We start from the raw sequence: 15461 nt of genomic DNA on the forward strand, positions 1-15461 counted from the left end.
TATTTGACCCTTAAATGGTGAGTCCCGTACTGAGCCAAAACAGAATGCTGTACATGAATATTTTATTTATATTATATATATTCCCTAGGTTAAAAATATTTGTAGAGATTTCTTTATATTCTAGTGGTTCCCAAACTGAGGTACGTGTACCCCTAGGTCAGGGGTCTGCAACCTGTGGCTCATTGACTCTTTTGCAATGGCTCCTATAGCTATAAGAAAATATTAAAATAATGAATTGGTATTTTTTACAGTTATTAATGATAATTCACATTGACACCAAATAAAATCATAATATAATAATATGTCAATCTAAAAATAAATCACATTGTGTAACAACTCTCATCAACATCAACTTTCCTCCACCTGTGGTTAACCTTACGTTTTAAATCCATGATAAGATAAATAAACTATTCTGGAAGAAAATAGAGATTTTTTTTGTGTGGAAAAATATTGAATTAACTGCCAATGATTAATAAGCAGAATTGATATGTTGCAAGAAATTAGCAATTAGTATTATGTATATATTATATACAGTATGTGTTAACCAACATTATCATGTGTTATCAAATTCAAGTTGTTTTTTGTAGCACTACAAATACATCAACTAAATATATGTATCATTTTCTACACTATATTGTCTTCATTGAGAAGGTATTTTTTTCGGCTCCAGAATGATTTTAATCCAGGTGAGATGAGGAAAAATGGCTCCTTTGAGAATATTGTTTGCAGACCAGGTTTACATGAACACCTTTCAGGAGGTACACACACATTTCAGTTTATTTTTCAACATTATAGATTTTTTAACAGACTTTTTTTTTATCCATCAATCATAATTTAACTTAAACAATGAACAGAAAGGCTTAAATTCAAGGTTAATGTTGGACGAGACACAGAAAGAGTTTAGACTATACACATAAATAAATACTGTATAACATGAGCTCAGGGGTACGTGGGGCAATAACGTTTGGGAAACACTGTTCTATGTCAATATGTCTATTTTTGAGGATTTTGTTCACGGTTCCGTGAGTGTCCCTTATGTTCTTCTCTGAAAGGTGACAACCCAATGTGGACGTAAAAGTTTGAACCTCTTAAGCCCCAGCTACTTTTCTCTGAAAATCACACACCCATAAAACAAAGCTTCTACATGACCTCCACGGCTATTTTTTGTTCAGATGATACTTAGTGACAATAAATCACCTTTTTAATACAGAACGCTGTAGTTCGCCCAAAAAAAACTAGATACTTACATCTAATATAAAGCCAATTCTCAGTAGGGAAGGCTAAAAACATAGAAATAATTGAACTTATGTATGGATATCAACTGCAGCAAGTTTGGTGATAATAATAAACATTAGGTCAAAGTTATGTTTTTGTACAAAAAAGTTCAGGCAGAAGCCCACTGTGCCACAACTGTGCCACAACTGTGCCCTAGTTTTCAACTTTGTAACTGTAATATGTCTGTCAAATGGATTCCAATCATTGTTAGTCTTATGTTTGTAGCATTTTGATTGGAAAAAAACACATATTATAGATTTTTATCCAGGTTTCTGCTGTGCCATGGGTAATGCTTTTTCTGATTCCACTCTGATGCCATTACGCATGTGTCTAGTTCAGCAATGCTTTGACCAATCAGAATGCTTGACACAGCGTTGTAAAGCTCACAGCTCGTAGAAATTGTTGATATCAAATACTATGGGAGTGGCTTTAGCCCTGGCCAATCAGAGCTGGGTAAAGGAGGGACCTGTCATTTATGCGCTCATTAGATGGATTTCTTGACTGAGAAATGCCTGAATGTGTGTAACGGTGGTGTTTATCTGACAATATGATTTTGATTAATGAAAATATGGACTTTTATGCACAATGGAACAACTTTTGATGAGAAACCACAAAGATAAGACACCATTTGTCATCATTGCTGACTTTTTCTGCTGTGTATTTTCTGTTTTTTGTGGTGTTGTTTTGGTGCGTAACGTACCCAACCTGTATATCAGTGGATTCAGCTCGGCCTGTAGTTTCACGTAGACTCTTGTTATAGAGATCTGTGTTTATTCTGTCACTCACAGCAGTGGAAAAAGACAGAGTTTTCCCTCTTTGAACATAATGTAATGGTGTGTGTGCTGTTAATGTGGGTTAGCTACAGTTTTAGCTTCTATAGTTTCTGTGAATTACAGAGAGGTATAGAATGTGTGATTTCATTCATTCTTTACAACATTTAGACTCTTGAGAGTCACAGAGGCTGGAGGTGCCCCCGCGGGAGGGTCCGGTGGGGCTGAAGAGGTTAAGCGTGTGTCCCGTACCGTTATTAAGGAGCCAACGTCTGGATAACTCTGACTTAGTGTCATTATTTAGCAGAGATGCTAAAGAAATGTTTCTGTTGTCATAGCAATCAGCATTGGCTTTACACTCCACCACTGTTTAGAAACTGTCAACCAACAGATTACTGTCGCCTAGCAACAGCTAACAGGAATCAACCAACGTGTGTCATATCCTGTTCAAAATGGCGACACCCATAGTTTATGTCCCATGATATAAAATTGTTCTAAAAAGTCCGTTCAGTTTGTTTTTTATAAAAAGGTGCACACATTTTGTTTATTTGTAACACATTATACACATTTTGGTATATACATTTACACCACAGGTACACTTTAAAAAGTGTGTGTGTGTGTGTGTGTGTGTGTGTGTGTGTGTGTGTGTGTGTGTGTGTGTGTGTGTGTGGGCATGTAGGGGGATGACACACCTTTGTTCTTGTGCATCTGCTCATTGATCTTGATGAAAATGCGAGTGTAGCAGTAAGTCATGACAAGCAAAGGGACGACATACAGAGTCACAAAGTGAAACATGTTGTATGTCGTCTCTTGCCAGCGATACTGGAAGCTTCCATGAGTCACACACTGAGTGAAGTCCACTCCGTCCGCTTTAATGGTCCGAAAGATGAAGAGCTGAGGGTGGAGAGAGTGTGGAGAATGAGTGATGGGCAAAGACAAAAGAACGTGACGTTTGTTTCCACCAAACAAACGTCACACGTCTTTGTTTCTCTTCAACAAACTCCAGAAGGAAACACCAAGTCCTGATGAATAATCCTCAGATTATTCATGTTGTAATGATGACATCATCATCCTCTGCTCTACACTCAGACAGTCGTTAGCTACTAATGCTAACACGTAGCACTAAGCTACACTGATCAGTCATCATTGGTTTGGATTTCCTGAGATGTTTCCACGTGTTGTGCAACATCTCTGAGGTTGTGTTCATGTGAGTGTAAACGTGTGTCATCACAGAGGGGGGAGATGGGGGTGGGGGACACATAAACTGACTGAACACAATGTAATGTTGGCAAAGTTTGATTAAACATGATTTCATAAGAGACGTGTGCAGCCAACTATCTGTGAATGCTTGTAAACAGCTCAGTGATTGGTTCCCACGTATCTCCACTAACACGGGACAGAGAACAGGAAAATACCAGATCCAACAATCACGAACACTCACGATGTACACAAAACAAAAAAACTATTTCTCTGTTCTACGTACGACGTGTGTTTTGAACCTCAGCATCATCTTTGTGCTCCGATCAAAGCCAAACCTTCTCAACGGGTTTCAGTTTCACCTCACAGCTAGCTGCAGTCATGCTAGTAGAAGTTAGCATCAGCAGTCATTTTCCAAACTAGATGTTGAACATTTACAAAACATTCCAGGGTTGGATTCTACAACACAACATTAAGACAGCATGTGTTCTCTGGTTGGATGTTAAAGTGATCATCCTGTTTTTACAAATCTGTCCTGAAATCTTCTAAATGTCTTTATTAGTAGATCTATGTCCCACGACCTGTAAACATCCCATTGTTTTCTATTGGAATGAAGCATTCAACCTGGTGTTTAGTTCATTTAGCAGCTTTTCCCGTCACAATGACAACTTGTGCCTATTTTGGTTGCTCAAAAAAACCAGGAAAAGATAAATATGCAGTTGTAAACTTCTTTTGTTTACAGAAAGAGGATAAAAACATTTGTGACCACAGGCAGCGACAGTTCCAACTCTGAGGTTTGGTAGTAAACAATGAAGCAGAGAAGAAGAGCTCACCTAAGGGACCTTTACTCTCTCTTAAAAAGTGCACGGCTGATGCTCTGATCAACTGTGTGTGATTACTCTCTAACTTCAGCCACCAGAGCGTGTCAGCACACTGTCACTTAGGAGAGCATATTTTTCTTTGGGTCACAACAGTTTTCATCCCCTTTCTGTAAACAAAAGTGACATTTTCCTGATTATTTAGAGCAACCAAAAGCAGAACAAGTTGTCATTTTAACTGAAAAAGGTATTAAACGATGTCAAAATCTACTAAATGAAACTAAATTTGTACAAATAGCAAAACACCATGGATTACTGGCAAACGTCATTCTCTTGCTCAAAATCCTTAGTTTATCTCACAAATGTAAATATCTGTGTCAATGAACATGTCAGTGCCATCAGAATGACAAGTCATTGTGTCATTGTGTATGAATAAGACGGTCATATTGCTTAGTCATGTTGTCAATATAACAGTGTATTCTGGAGGGATGTTCTGATGTAAACTATGGCTAAAGTGTTGATGACAATTATTGTAAATTGGAGGTTACACCGTAGTGTATGTGGGAGTTTGATTGCAAGAGATTGGACAAAATTCACTTTCAAGCTTTTATTGTTTGTACTGTAATTTGTTGACAGACCACATCACTGTGATGCAGAAAGGAAAAGACATCTCTGCATAGTACAAAGAAAGAAAAAAAACATATATACAGTATATATATATATACTTGCCAGTTGATTGATTCATTAGAGAAAGTCAAAATTCACCAGGGAGCAATTTACCAAGTCAGGACAGATTTAGAAAATAAGTCTAAAGGAAATGTATAGAAATATTCTTGACATATTATGACAACATGTTCAACTAATTTGCATGTAAAGACTGATGCTATGAACTAATGCGTAAATGTTGTGGGGGGGGGTCAGAATATTCAACAGAGACCCATTACAATACATTTTGATCAACATGACATAAGCAATTGATAACGTAGGAAACAGCTGAGAACACAATCATTTGCATGGATGTACCAAAGCATTTACAACTTGATCAAATAAATTAGAAACAGATAGTTTTGACAATTTCAATTTTGATCTGAAAAATGAACCAAAGCAACCAAAACTGCAATATAGCCCAGCAGATATGTAGCAATATTATGCTAAGATTTTCATTTTTGGAAGAAAGCATGAACATTTGTACATGGGTGTTTTTGAAAATGCTGAATCCATTTTTAATGGGATCCACGCTATCAAACTAATCGTTCCCGCTGAAAAATCAAAAATCCCCTCCATCCGTATTACCAGTTTGGGTATTTTACACATGGAAAAGGTGAAATTGTAATTTCATTGTCCCCAAAAATCTACATTTTGCCACAAAGATCAAGTTTCCACGTCAAACAGAACTGAAGTTATGGTAAGATTGAAATTCGCAATATGGATGGCGGCCATCTCGGATTATGCTTCGAGCACACAATATACAGTATTTTAGGATATTATTGAATTCCTTGACCCTGAAAACCATTTGCCACTGAAATCATGTTTCTGTGTCAAATACAACCAGTTATGACAAAATATTCAAATTGGCAACACATGGCCATCTTGGATTTCTTGATTTTGAGTGGGAACCATTGATTTGCCAGATTCAGAATACTCAAAAACCCCCAAGTACACATGTTCATGCTTTCTTCTAGAAGTGAACGTGTTTTTGACGTAATATTGAGGACTGTGTACCTGAGGAGAGGACAGGAGCAGGCTCAGGGTCCAGGCCACCAGCAGCATGCGTCTGTTCCTGACTCCAGCGTCCAGTGAGTCCAGGGGGTGGAGGATGGCTCGGTGGCGGTCCAGGCTGACCACCACCAGGATGAAGGCCGCAGAGTGCATGGCGAACAGCTTGAGGAAGCACAGCAGCTTACACATCACATCCCCAGCATACCACTGCACCGTCACGTTCCACACGGCGTCCAGCGGGATCACCACGAAGGTCATGATCAGGTCGGCCGAAGCCAGGCTTGCGATCAGCGGCCGCAGGTGGGCCGCCAAACGGTAGCCCCGCCCCCAGCACACGCTGATCAGCACCGACAGGTTACTGACTGCTGCGAACACGAACAGAACCAGCGTGGCCCCCACGCGGCACTGGGCTGCCACCGTGAAGGTGGGGGTCACCCAGATTGGGGGGGAGGGAGACCAGTTCAACGTCATGGGAACCGAACCATTTAGGAACGAATCCACCCACACTGAAAGGTTCACCGCCATCCTGACACATAAAGAGAAATACATACATATAATATATGTGTGTGTGTATATATATATATATATATTAGGGTTGTCACGATACTAGAATTTCAAACTCAATATTGATACTTAGGGAAAAAAACTCAATACTCAATACCATTTTCGATGTCATGGGGCAAAAGACAAAAATTTAGGAGTATAATTTCCTTGAATAAAGTTGAGAATACAAACAAATAAAGTATTTTTAAATTAAGTGAAATGTAGTGACACATTTAACAACACTTGTAAACAATAAAAAAAATTACACTTTTTTGAGAAAGTATAACAAAATGTAGCAAACTTTCCCTTCTCAAAAAAAATTTTTTTTCAGAAAAAAATATAGAATGCAAAATAAATAATAATAAATAAATAAAGAAGATTACACAAAAATGTATGTCAATAATAAAGTAAGATACAAATAAAAGGCAGATTTAAGTTGTATTGACATTGATTATTCTGACTGCTCATTTTTAATTAATTATGTCATATAAAAATGTATGAGAACAGCATTAATGTCACAGTCACCATATTTCTCCTCAGGGATCAATGTTTTACTAAATCTGATCAGGTTTATTGTTTAGGTTCATACTGTCACGCCCTCCACCTCTAGTGCCACTTAGGGTTTCCCTGTTTGCTTTTCCTTCAGTGGTGCTGTGAGTGAATGGCCTGATTGCTGATGAGTTCCAGCTGCAGGAGCTGATTAACAGTCCCATATAAGCCTGACCATCAGTCAGTACCAGACCGTAGCTAACTCAGAGAACGCTCACCAGATCGGCTCCAGCCTCTCCCTTTTACTGTCTCGCCTCTGCCTCCTGTGGTCTCCGTTTCTGGGACCTTCCTCTGCCTGTTCCTGCTCATCTCTACGTCTGTCTTGGGTCGTGGAGACCCCCCAGCAATCCCAGCCTGGATCCTCTGTTTCCTGGAATCCCCAGCCATCCTGTCCATGTCAGCACCAGACTCTGCCTTTGCTCCGTTGCCTGCCATCCTCGGCCCCGCCTCCCTGAAGATTCAGCTAAGCCTCGCACTTTCAAGCGGACCCCAGGTTAGTTTCAGTCCTTCGCTTAGTCCGTCATTACTGACTCATTATTGCTAAACCCTTTCAGCTAATCCCTCTCTCCTCTCTTCCACCAGGTCTTGCCAGCTCCCTCAGTTATTAAATAAAACAGTTAAATTCAGGTCTGCCTCTGTGTGTTTGTCATCTGCACCTTAGCTTTTACCCGCCGTGTAACAGTACGGTCTGGCCAAACGATAAGCTCAGCGGATGACAAACCCGGAGCTAGTCAGGCTTCTCTGGTAGCTCCCATCCTGAAAGCTTTAGCCAACCAGGAAGTCTTGTTAGGTCAGCATGAAACACTTTTCCAGAATCTCCAGGTCTCCCAGTTAAGTGACCAGTTTGCTATTCTCGCGTCACAGTGTCAGGTCCTGCCCGTAGCCACTTCTTTCCCTCCATCTCCTCCTGTTAATCTTCCCGGTTTCACTTCAGTTTACGAGCCTAGAGTTCCTGTTCCAGAAAGGTACGCAGGAAACCTTGGTATCTGTCGGTCTTTTTTTTTTTTTAACTCAGCTCAGTTTAATTTTTGAATTGCAACCCTGTATGTAACCCTAACCCCTGATAGGTCCCGCATAGCCTTAGTCTCCTTACTGGGTCCGCTAGAGAGTGGGGGGGCGGCTGTGTGGGAAAGTCAAAGTCCTGTCACTAACTTGTATGCCTCCTTTGTCCAGGAGATGAGGAAAGTCTTTGACCATCTCGTCGAGGGCAGAGATGCAGGACGCCGGCTGGGGGGGTATCCGGCAGGGGATTCACAAAGTGGCCGAATTCACCATAGAAGACCCTGGCGGCAAAAAGCAGCTGGAATGATGAAACCCTTAAGGATGCCTTCTACCGGGCACTTCAGGACTCCCTCAGGTATGAACTGGCCACTCAGGAGGAGACTCGCAGCCTGGATCAACTAATCTCCCTGGCCATTCGCCTAGACAACTGGCTCAGGGAGAGACGCCGAGAGCATTCAGCCAGGAGCTCGTCTCCCTTCTCTACCTGCCAGCCAGTGCAAACGGACCATCGATCACCTTCTTCCGTTCCCGAGCCCATGCAGATTGGGCGGGCCCCACTCTTGTCCCAGGAAAGAGACAGGCTCCGAGCTGCCAACGCCTGCCTCTACTGTGGGACGACGGGTCATTATGTCACCACCTGCCCAGGAAAAGACTAGACTCACCAGTGACTGAGGGGATGCTGGTGAGCCGCACACTAACCACTTTTCAAGTGGCCAAAGGTATTGGAACAGACATTATTAAATAAACTTAAAGTGAATAACATTTAATATTTGGTGACATAACCCTTAATTGCAATAAGTGCATCAAGCCTGCGACCCATTGACTTCACCAGACTGTTGCGTTCTTCATGTGAAATGCTTTTCCAGACCTTTACTGCAGCCTCTTTCACTTCCTGTTGTTTCTAGGGGTTTCTACTCTTCAGGAGCTAAAATGTTTTATTGGGTTAAGGTCTGGTGATAGACTTGGCCAGTCTAAGACCTTCCACTTTTTCCCCTGATGAAGTCCTTTGTTGTGTTGGCAGTGTGTTTTGGGCAGAGGTGGAAAGTAACAAATTACATAACATTACTGTAAATGAGTGGCTTTTTATTTAAGTAAATTTTGTTTCAAGTAACAGTACTTCGCTAGATTTCAAAAAAAGTCTGTTACGAGTAAAATAAATCCCACACGGACGAAAGTCTGCTACATTTGTGCTATTGAATGTACCCTAGAGCTGTTATGATCAGCCAATAGAATGTGTATATGTCTATGGCCTGCTCTGTTGATTCACGTGACATCACTCACATTGCTTCATTTCAAATGGAGAGCAAGAAGTGAAGCGTGAGAATCTGCCATCTAAAATGCCCTTGTCTGTAGCGACCACTCGATCGCTACAGACAAGGGCACAAACAGGGCCACAATAACCGTTTTTGTGGCTGCTTTTTTAATATAGCATTAGGTTGTCGTTAAATGCTCATTTATTATTTAACTTCTTTCTCCCCTGCTGCATACTGTGCACATAAAGCTCAACACCTTCATGTTATTTTAGTACATGTCACAAAGTACTATTCAGTAGTAGTATGTGACAAACAAACCTCAGGTATCCTTGACTGTCAGGCTAACGTCATTAAGATGTTTTGTAAGTTTGTTTACATTATAGACATTACTGCTGAGGAGGTTGTGGACCCACCCGCTCAAAAGTCTGCATATTCTTGGTGGGTGGGGGGGTTGTGTGCAACTAAAAGCAGAGCTCTTATAGTTTTTCAGAGATTCCTCAATAGGAAATGCTCTCTTACTGGAAAATGTTTTATTGGATGTATTGACTACCTCCTCAATTTTTCTACATGTCTTTATACTTTTTTTTTTATTGCCCCCCCCAAAAAAAAAAAAAAAAAAAAAAAAAACATTTTAAGTGATCTATTTTTTACTTTTATGCAAGTAGATTTTTGGGTCATTGTCTTGTTGCATGATGAAGCTTGTTTGGATGCTTTTTTCTGTAAATTTCCAGACAAAATTGTTTTGTAGACTTCAGAATTCATTCTGCTGCTACCATCATGAGTGACATCATCAATAAAGACTAGTGAGCTCGTTCCAGAAGCAGCCATGTAAGCCAAAGCCATTATATTACCTCCACCATGCTTCACAGATGAGCTTGTCTGTTTTGGATCAAAAGCAGATCCTTTCTTTCTCCATCACTTTGGTAGAGGTTCATCTTGGTCTCATCAGTTCATAAAACTTTGTAAAGTCCAATCTGGCCTTCTGATTCTTTTTGCTGATGAGTGGTTTGTATCTTGTATGGTCTCTATATTTCTTCTCTCGAAGTCTTCTTCAAACAGTGGATTGTGAAACCTTCACCCCTGCTCTGTGGAGGTGCAGTGATGACACTGTTGTCTTTGGGTGTTTCTTCACAGCTCTCACAATGTTTCTGTCAACTGCTGTTGATTCCCTTGGTCGACCTGTTCCATGTCTGTTGCTCAGTACACCAGTAGTTTCTTTCTTTTTCAGGACGTTCTAAATTGTTGTATTGTTTATGCCAATGTTTGTGCAACAGCTCTGATTGTTACAATAATTTTGGAGGGGACTGTACAGTATATATAGCAGCAGCAGCACTGAGACAGCAGCAGCAGGCTACAGCCATCCACCACCTGGTCCAGGCTTTAGTCATCCAAAAACATGGGCCCAAAGAAAACCCCTGCAATGGAAGTTGGATGAGATAAGAACATTTTTTTATCAGATGATATGTCCATCAGCAGTGAATCGAGCTAATGGATCAGGTCAGAAAGCTGCATCTTGAAAATGCTGAAAAAGACAAATGTTTCTGATTTGACATGAATGATGTGGTCATCAGTGGTCTGAGCATTAAGCCCAGGTCATATGCCAAGGCAGTGACCACCAACAATGGAGGTGAGCCCAGTAAAAAGGAAGTTAACTCTACTGAACAACAAGTGGCAGCCTCCTCGATATCGAAAGGGATTCCTCTGGACATGAATGACATGCCACACTCTTCCGAGAAGAAAGGACAACGACACACTTGCAACAATTTTCCGATTCATCAACAAGAAAAAGAAGACTAACCTGCTTAAACGTGGAAGGAAGCTGAAGGAAACAAATGTTTATGTGAATGACAACTTGGTGACGTGGTGACGTATCGATCATTTCCTGTTTACGCTCTACCGCTGCTTGCAGCGCTCTACTACTGTGTTCTGCTAACTCTAATCAAACTTGTTGTCATTGATATTCTAGCCTTGAAAACACTTGTTTTAATTTTTTACCGTACAGTTAAACGTACGAAGGTTGAGTAAAAAGCAACCTCGCCTCTTAGAGGCAGTGTAATCGCCTTTAAACTTCCTTTTGTCCTTAGCTTAGCTTAGCTTAAATTTAGCACCTATGGCTTCTCTCTCCTCCCCTCCGCTCTCCTGCCCGGTGTGTCAGATGTTTAGTTACTCCTCGTCCTCCTTTAGGGACAATGGTAGTTGCATAAAGTGTAGCGTACTGTTAGATATGGAGGCGAGGATCAACAATCTGGAGAAGCGGTTCCGCACCCCTGATACCAAAAGCGAAGCTAGCAAGCAGGACCTAGCCGGTGTGGACCGTGCTAGCTCTAGCTTAGCCTCCCCCCCGGCCAGCAATGAGTGGGTTACTGTCCGTGGTAAGCATAGTCGAAGGTCAAAAAGCCGCTCGGGACACCACCATGTTCACGTCTCAAACAGGTTCTCCCCCCTCTGTGAGGACAACACACTCACCGGGGAACAAACTCTGATAATTGGCCATTTAACCGCTGGCTATCGAGGTGGTGTCCAGAAAACGAGGTGGGCTTCATTGATAATTGGAGATCCTTCTGGGGAAAACCGAACCTGATAGGAAGAGATGGAATCCATCCTACTTTGGAGGGAGCATCTCTACTATCAGAAAACATGGCACAGTCACTGTTATGACATCTCATGAATGAGACCATGTTACAGAGGCGGAGTCCTCCACACCCCTCTGCGCTTGCCTTAGGACAGTTTCCCTCCCATTGCTATTATGATAGCTGTGTTCATCGCCATGACAACTGTTGTGATGGTGATGAATATTATTTTATGGAGACGGTGTCTGTCCCTCGACCCATATTTCACAATGATTTTAACATAAAATCAAATAAAAGAGCTATCAATTATAAAAATCTGAAAAAAATTAAAATCTCAAATCTAGAAACACCAAAACATAAAACCATTAGATGTGCTCTATTAAATATTAGATCACTGAGATCCAAATCTCTACTAGTAAATGACCTTATCTCAGAAAATAACTTTGATTTATTCTGTTTAACTGAAACATGGCTGTATCAAGATGAATATGTTAGTTTAAATGAAGCCACTCCTCCCAGTCATTTAAATACTCATATGCCACGAGACATAGGCCGTGGAGGTGGTGTAGCAGCTATTTATCATTCCTCTCTCCTAATCTATCCTAAACCAAAGGCCAGTTACACTTCCTTTGAAAGCCTGGTTCTAAATTTATCTCATACTGAATCAAAAACCTTCCAGCCAGTCTTATTTGTGATAATTTACCGTCCTCCAGGCCCTTATTCTGAATTTCTATCAGAATTCTCTGAGTTTATATCAAACTTAGTCCTCAGTTCTGATAAAATACTGATAGTAGGAGATTTTAATATCCATGTGGACAAAGATAGTGATAGCCTGAGCTCAGCCTTTATGTCCCTAATAGACTCAGTTGGCTTTTTTCAAACTATTAATGAAGCTACTCATCGTTTAAATCATACTCTTGATCTTGTTCTAACAAATGGCCTTGATATTAATGAACTAAAAGTCTACCCTGAAAATCCTCTGCTATCAGATCACTTTTTAATATCTTTTAACATTATCCTAGAGGATCTCGCACTGTGCAATAAAATAGTTACGAGTAGAAATCTGTCCAATAGTGCTGTGGCTAAATTTAAAGAGGCCATTCCTACTGCCTTACACTCAGTGCACCATCCAATAAATAACTATGATATTAATTATAACCCCTCTCAACTGGATCTGCTTGTCGATAGCTCTGCTAGTCTACTAAAATCCACCTTGGACTCAATTGCCCCATTGAGGGAAAAAACTATGAAACGTCAGAGGAAAGCTCCGTGGTTTAGCTCTGAAACTCACACACTCAAACAAACAACCCGTAAATTAGAGAGAATGTGGCGCTCCAATAAAACAGAGGAGTCACGAATACTCTGGCAAGAAAGCCATAGTGAATACATGACAGCCTTACGACATAGTCGATCTACATACTATTCCTCACTAATTGAAGAAAATAAAAATAATCCGAGGTACCTTTTCAGCACTGTAGCCAGGCTAACACAAAGTCAGAGCTCTATTGAGCCCATGATTCCTCTAGCCCTCAGCTGTGAGGACTTTATGACATTTTTTAACCATAAAATTCATAAGATTAGAGATAAAATTAGCCACTCCCTGCCTTCACCTGGGCCTGCTGTACCATTAAATGTAAATAGGCCTAACCTAAACTGTTTCACACATATAGGACTTCAGGAACTTAACTCTATTATTTCATCCTCCAAACCATCGACCTGCCTTTCAGATCCGATCCCAACTAAGCTGTTTAAAGAAGTTGTTCCCCTGGTCTGCCCATCTTTGTTGGAGACAATAAATATATCCCTATCAATAGGCTACGTGCCACAGTCCTTTAAAGTAGCTGTAATCAAACCCCTTCTCAAAAAACCTACTCTTGATTCCAGCACTTTAGCAAACTACAGGCCTATATCTAATCTTCCTTTTATTTCAAAGATTCTTGAGAAAGTTGTGGCAGCTCAGCTCTGTGAATTTCTTCAAAACAACAACCTGTTCGAGGACTTCCAGTCAGGTTTTAGAGCTCAACACAGCACAGAGACTGCTTTAGTTAAAGTAACTAATGATCTACTCTGGGCTTCAGATGAAGGACGACTCTCAGTGCTGGTTTTATTAGATCTTAGTGCAGCTTTTGACACTATAGATCACTATATTCTACTAGAGAGATTAGAGGAATTACTTGGAATCACAGGGACTGCCCTAAACTGGTTTAAGTCCTACCTATCTGATAGGTACCAGTTTGTACACGTGAATAATAAGTCTTCTGTGTACACTAAAGTAAGCTACGGGGTTCCTCAGGGCTCTGTGCTAGGTCCAATCCTCTTCTGTATCTATATGCTCCCCCTTGGTAATGTTATGAGAAAATACTCTGTTAACTTTCACTGCTATGCTGATGATACCCAACTGTATGTATCAATGAAGCCAGGTGAGACAAATCAGCTATCTAAACTTGAGGCCTGTCTAAAGGACATTAGGGCCTGGATGGACCAAAATGTTCTTCTTCTCAACTCAGACAAGACTGAGGTCATTGTACTGGGCCCACGACACCTTAGAGAAACCTATGCTAGCCTAACTGCCCTAGATGGCATTACTCTGGCACGAAGCACAACTGTTAGAAACCTTGGGGTTCTATTTGATCAGGACTTATCCTTCAACTCTCACATAAAACAAACTTCAAGAACTGCCTTCTTTCATCTCCGTAACATTGCTAAAATCAGATCTATCCTGTCTCAGGGCGACGCCGAAAAGCTAGTCCATGCTTTTGTTACCTCTAGACTGGATTATTGTAATTCTCTTTTAGCAGGCTGCCCGAGCAAGTCGCTTAAGACACTTCAGCTGGTTCAAAATGCTGCAGCACGTGTACTGACTAAAACTAAGAGAAGAGATCATATTACTCCTGTATTAGCCTCTCTGCATTGGCTTCCCATAAAATATAGAATAGAATTCAAGATTCTTCTTCTCACTTATAAAGCCCTAAATGGACAGGCACCAGTCTATCTCAAGGAGCTTGTAGTGCCATACAATCCCCCCAGAACACTACGCTCTCAAAATGCTGGACTACTCGTTGTTCCATTCATCTCTAAAAGTAGTATAGGAGGAAGAGCTTTCAGTTATCAGGCCCCACTTCTCTGGAACCATCTACCAACCACGGTTCGGGGGGCAGACACCCTCTCTACCTTTAAGGTTAGGCTCAAAACATTCCTCTTTGGTAAAGCTTTTAGTTAGGAACCAGCTCATAGCTCATAATTAAGATGCAATAGGCATAGACTGCCGGGGGGGGGGGGGTCTGGCATGCTCGGTTGGAGAGAGGTTGGAGAGGGCATTAAGAGAGAGGTCATTTAGGTTAGAGAGGGACCGGAGAGGGTCCCATTCCTCTCTCAAACACTCCCTCTATGTCTGCTTCTTCCCTTGTGTGTTTGCTCCTGTACTCCTTCTGGCTTTTGTCTTGCAGGTCCGTGGGATCCTCAGTGTGGAGTTACAGAGTCTCAACAACTCTGTCTCCACCCTTTCCTCTGCACACACCCAACACAGCATAACGTGGATGGCTGTTCATCATAGGAATGGGATCCACACAAGGTTCCTGCTGCTTAACAGAAGGTTTTCCTTGCCGCCATGATGAATTCATGTTGGGTGTGGGATACATATGTATGTGTATATACGTATATATGCATATGTGTGTATCCATAAAATGAAGAGTCCGTCCTTAAGACTGCTCTACTGTACAGATTACAGCTACTTTAAAGGACTGTGGCACGTAGCCTATTGATAGG

At 41.1% G+C, this 15461-nt stretch overlaps 1 protein-coding gene across 1 annotated transcript; it reads right to left on the bottom strand.

Moving 5' to 3' along the window:
* Nucleotides 1-2196: 2196 nt before the first annotated feature.
* On the bottom strand, nt 2197-8503 carry LOC114471909 (gonadotropin-releasing hormone II receptor-like). The gene is made up of 4 exons (XM_028460893.1): nt 8024-8503; nt 5783-6305; nt 2719-2939; nt 2197-2269 (listed from the first exon to the last, which is right to left on the bottom strand). Exons 2-4 carry the CDS (start codon nt 6302-6304, stop codon nt 2197-2199), a joined length of 816 nt encoding a protein of 271 aa, XP_028316694.1. The 5' UTR covers nt 6305; nt 8024-8503.
* Nucleotides 8504-15461: the final 6958 nt, after the last annotated feature.

The sequence above is a fragment of the Gouania willdenowi genome, chromosome 11 (assembly GCF_900634775.1).
Source record: "Gouania willdenowi chromosome 11, fGouWil2.1, whole genome shotgun sequence".
NCBI lineage: Eukaryota > Metazoa > Chordata > Actinopteri > Blenniiformes > Gobiesocidae > Gouania > Gouania willdenowi.